This window comes from Camelina sativa, chromosome 11, assembly GCF_000633955.1.
Source record: "Camelina sativa cultivar DH55 chromosome 11, Cs, whole genome shotgun sequence".
NCBI lineage: Eukaryota > Viridiplantae > Streptophyta > Magnoliopsida > Brassicales > Brassicaceae > Camelina > Camelina sativa.
Genome location: NC_025695.1, coordinates 2,030,206 through 2,035,090, shown reverse-complemented (window position 1 = coordinate 2,035,090; position 4,885 = coordinate 2,030,206). Strand labels below are relative to the sequence as shown.

Genomic DNA, 4,885 nt, shown 5'->3' with positions numbered 1-4,885 from the left:
AAAAAAAAAAAAAAAAAAAAAAAAAGCCTTTCAGATGGCAAGTAATTGTAAAGTTTTTAAGATCTTCAAACTCACTCTTTCATGTTTTTAGCCAATTCAAGGTCAAAGATTTGATCACTTTCACCCCACAAGAAATGTATTTTCTGCATGCAGACATGGAATGTTATTATATAGTGTAAATGATAATTGCACATATATTATGATAATAAGATTGATAGAATTGTTTGAATGTAAATGTGATAGACAATAATAATCTTTCGGATGTGGATATTTTCTCATACGTACCCGTGGGAAAAGAGGGATTTTCGCGTCCTTGTTGCTGACCACAACAGCCTCTAACAGTTCAGCTCTTTCTTTCCTGTTGTTGAACATTATCTACCAAGTACCAATCCAGTAAAACAGAATTTAGAACCAGAACATAATAAATACTTCTTTATTCAACAAAAGTCTTAAAATGAATAAATTATAATAGAAATCTAGTTAATAAATCCTTGGTAGACAAATAAAATACTGCTACCAAATATAAATACGAGATATAGTTGAGAGTAGTTGAACAAATTATAGCTAACCTAACCACATATTCTGTATAATAAAATATTTTATATATTACCTGCCATACATGTAGATTTATGTATAATCTATTTTTTGGTCACTGCTTCTAGATAATGTTTGGCGAATGAATTAGAATAAACAGAATGCTAAAGTTCGAACTTATTTTCAAATGATGAAGAATATATAAGGAAAATAAATATATTATATATATAAAGAACGTGAAAAATTAAGTAATTCTGATTTTTTTTTTTTTAAAACAAACTGTGTTTCTAAAGACATAGTAAGCATTAGTTTATATTAAAAGTTTAAAGATATCAGAAAATAGTAGTTTTATATTAAAAGTTTGAGAATCCAATTTATATCCCACTAACACTATATTTTTATTTGAAAAGAATTAACGAAAGCATACAGTATCTATGAATTATAATGGATCTGAATAAAATTAGCAGCATTAATCCATGAATATAAATTTGTGTAGGCGCCAAAAGAGATTTGAAACTTGAAAGAAAGAGGCAAATAAACTTCGCGAGTGCCACCTAACTCTCACAATCAGTCTTTCTTGGCAACGTGATCCATATGATATACCTTGTGAGTTGCGACTCTAAATATATTTTTCATAATGGAAAAAAAAACTACAAAATGCAATTATTTGTTAACGGAACATCAAGTTAATGCAATTCCCTATCATCTACTATTTAAAGAAAATAAATAATCGAATTAAATTTGGGCAGTAGTAAATAATTAATTACCTCGATGTAGTCTTTGAACAATCGATTAGGGAACCACAAGGGTTTATGCACAGCAATGGTAAAGAGAGCCTTAAGTCCCTTAACCGAAGTCGGTAACAAGAGTTCCGTGGAAGAACTAAACCCTAACCGGTTCAAGCTCGACTCATTAATGGTGTTGGTCATTGTGGGAATCGAACCAGACACAACGATTGCTCTAACCATGTCCGGGTAAGCCTCAGCGATCTTAAAAGCCACCATGCCTCCGTAGCTGAACCCTACGGGAACAAACTCATCCACGCCGAGGATACGAAGCCCCTTAACCAAACAGTCGGCTTGAAACGCCGGAGACCGGTCCGGGTTGTCGGAGTAGGATCCACCGAAAAAGAGGAGGTCCGGTATGTAAACCGAGTATTTCTTGGATAGTGCACCGACTTGGAACTGCCACGTCACGATCCCTTCGCCGGCGAAACCATGGATTAACAAGACGGCAGGCTTTTTCCGTTTCTCCGGTTTGGTTGGTTTTCCCGTACCGGATTTCTTCTTTAGGGTTTCCTTAGGGACCCAAAAGTTTATCTTCGTCCCTGGTTCGATCTCTAGACTGTAAGGAACGACGCCGGCTATTTTCATCAAACCGTATAACAATGGTTTTTGTACCTCAACAAAGTTCACCATCTTGAAACTATGTTTGTGTTGGTCTTTTTTTTGTTTTTAAGAGGTTTGAAGGGAAGATCAAATGGGAAGTAACATTATATAACTTATAGACTTGGCACTTGGATTTGAATTTATTAAAATGTGTTTGGTGTTGGGTTGTTATATATCTTTGTCTGTTGTTTTCTTTTGTTTTTGATTTTTTTTTTTAAAAAAAAATTGGTTTCCCCACCTTGTAGAAGAACACACTAATTTAGAAACTAAAAGTGTCATATTATCAAAATGTATGTGTAACATCCATTAGACTTCCTTATATGATATTGACTGATTATTAAGACCGAAATCACTAGATTACCCATCATTTGTCTTTGCTTTTCAGTATACATGGTTGAATACAAATTTTAATTTTTTTGGTTATCATATCTATTTAGTAGTTAAAAACTGTTATTGGGATATATATATATATATATATATATATATATATATGATGTATATTTGCTTTAAGCCGCCGCCTTTGCGGAAAAAAAAACAAAAATTTGAGAGAAGAAAAGAGAGTAAAAAATGTCTTAAAACTTGTTTTTCAGTGAATGACCTATACAAAAGTTTGTTGGATCTAATTACAGTTGGGGAGAAAGCCGGTGGATGACCTACACATCCTACTTCTGTTGGTACTCTTACAGTTTCTTAAATAAATCTTTGCGTAGCAGATAAGTAATAGTAATATATGTATATTAGTTTGTTCTTGGTAACATTGAGTTTAGTAGATATATAAATCTGGCGCCTGGCAGTGGTCTATTCTATTTTTCAAAAAGTCGTTCAAAGTTTGGAATTTCATTTGACTTTAGATCGGATTTAAATCAACTGGGCTTTGGCCCAAATCATAAATTATATTTGTGCAAAATAGTAGTAAGCAAAGGTTTTTTTTTTCCTTTTTTTCCTTTTTTTTTTTTTTTGCTAAGGTTATGAGTGTAAAAAAAAACACTTTATAAACTTCGATTAAGTTTCAGGAAACATCTTGGCATCAAATTTGATTTCAAATCCGATTTTTCTACCGTTTAAATAAGTCATGAAGAATCAAATAAAATTAAAACGATTTTTAAGACAGTAACCAATGAAAAAGATAAATATTCTTCACATGCAGTTGGTAGCAACAGCGTTCAGCAGAGAGCAGCACACGAAGACCCGTTTGATGGTCAAATTTCCAAGACAATTTGGTCATAACACGACAAACATTCCATCTTGTCCACCCTGCAGATACTCTTTTTTGGCTGAATTAGTATTTGTTTTGTTTCTCATTTGAGAATTCGGTTCTATTTTAATTATTTCAGTTCGGAAAAAATTGTGAAACATTCATTTCGAATATATTACAAAACCTCGCAAACTAGAGGTTTAAGGGAAACATTTGTGAAGATAGTATCTAAATCCCAAAACATTCANTCCTTTCTTCTATCGTTTTACATAGGTGTTATAATCGTTATCTCATATTTGGATTTTCGCGGTCCTACATAGAATATGTTTGATATTGTATAATATCACTGAATCATGGTCAAAGTAGGACACACGTATAAAAAGGTTATAAAGTAAGTAATGTATCATCAGTTCATTACCCGAGAGAACATTTAAAAAGTCATGTAAGGAAAGCACATACACAAGTAGCTTCATGCGAACTTTAATTATAAGAACAAAAACAAAAACACTTACACATTGACCCAAAAAAAAAAAAGACATTCAATATATATATAAAAGAAAGTAAAATAAAGAATTTAACCAAGGCTTAATAGTACTTTTCTTTTTTTCGTTAAAAGGTATCCAAGGCAAAGATGAGGGGGGCAAATCTATGTATGCAATGATCACTCATCACATCGTAAAATCGTGGACAAGGCTGGTCCGGTCGGCGACGTTAAGCCTCCAAGACAAGAACGGGTCGGAAGTGACGTCATGAGCAACGTCGCTGACGTCACCAACGAATGTGTATTCGTTATTCGCCGGCGAGTAATTATAAGGCGTGTTTTGCTGATGCTGGTGTACCCAAGGCGACGATGAAGCATATTGATCACGATTGATAAAATTATAATGATTTGCACCCGCTTGACGATCCGAAGTTGGAACTCCAGCCGCCGTTGATCCTCCGCCGGTGGTCGAGTTTCCGACGGTCGATGCCCGTCTCTCTTCTTTCTTGAATCGGATTCCACACGCGTTACACAATGACTGACCAAATTAGAAATCATACAAAGTTATTATCCATATATTTTTTAGTGTTATATATGAGAGTAATCACTATTGGTTTACAAGGAGTCATTTTAAATGATTACTGAGCTTAAAAGCTACAAGTTTAAATTTTGATTGACTTTTGGGGTAATAAAAGGAAAGTTAGACTAGAGTATTTGGTTTGATATAAAGACTGATGTAGAGGTTACATGTTATCTACCTTAGGACCTCTTGGACCGTTTCTCCAAAGAGGAGTAGAAGTGGTGTCGCAGTTGGCGCAACGGCGAGAGAGGAGGTTATTACCGCCGCCTCCACCGCCTTTCTTGGCGCCGTTCAAGAAGTCCCAGCCTAAGGCGTCGGAGGTATGTGAAGAGAATCTACATCCATCGTCATCGTTGCAGAGGCGAGTGGAGGGAGTTCCAAGCGAGAGAGTGCAGTCAACAGAAGCATAAGGAGAAGAGTGATGAGCGACGTCGTTTTCAGAGGAGAAGAAGATTGAGAAACCCATCACTACACGTAGATATGTGATCTTGGAAACCCTAGAAAGTTGATATTATATATATATATATAGAGAGAGAGAGAGCCAGCGAGAAGTGTGTGTTGCGTTTGGTGGTTTATGAGATGAAGAAGTTGTAAGGAAACGGTGAAAGAAGAGTCAGCCAAAACAAAGAGAGAGTCCACGTTGCTGTTATGAAATGAAGACAAGACGTATTTATAGAGAATATGGGAACTTGACAAAAGAGGAAATT

At 34.9% G+C, this 4,885-nt stretch overlaps 2 protein-coding genes across 2 annotated transcripts in view; both read right to left on the bottom strand.

Moving 5' to 3' along the window:
• LOC104721114 (epoxide hydrolase 4-like) overlaps nt 1–2,016 on the bottom strand; it is a 2,539-nt gene extending 523 nt beyond the window's left edge. Inside the window, exons 1-3 of the mRNA XM_010439026.2 lie at nt 1,302–2,016; nt 286–375; nt 76–143 (exon numbers count right to left, since the gene is read on the bottom strand). Coding sequence (XP_010437328.1) covers nt 76–143; nt 286–375; nt 1,302–1,952 — 809 coding nt within the window. The 5' untranslated portion in view covers nt 1,953–2,016. The remainder of the gene's footprint in view (nt 1–75; nt 144–285; nt 376–1,301) is intronic.
• On the bottom strand, nt 3,574–4,837 carry LOC104721112 (GATA transcription factor 19-like). The gene is made up of 2 exons (XM_010439025.2): nt 4,357–4,837; nt 3,574–4,136 (listed from the first exon to the last, which is right to left on the bottom strand). The coding sequence occupies exons 1-2, from the start codon at nt 4,642–4,644 to the stop codon at nt 3,786–3,788; spliced, it is 639 nt and encodes a 212-aa protein (XP_010437327.1). The 5' UTR covers nt 4,645–4,837; the 3' UTR covers nt 3,574–3,785.

What these genes read in the sequence shown, in the direction of transcription:
- LOC104721112 (XM_010439025.2), bottom strand. Translation starts at nt 4,644, where the DNA reads ATGGGTTTCTCAATCTTCTTCTCCTCTGAAAACGACGTCGCTCATCAC. An exon ending in ACGGTCCAAGAGGTCCTAAG is followed by an intron (nt 4,137 to 4,356) that starts GTAGATAACATG and finishes TAATTTGGTCAG; the next exon opens with TCATTGTGTAACGCGTGTGG.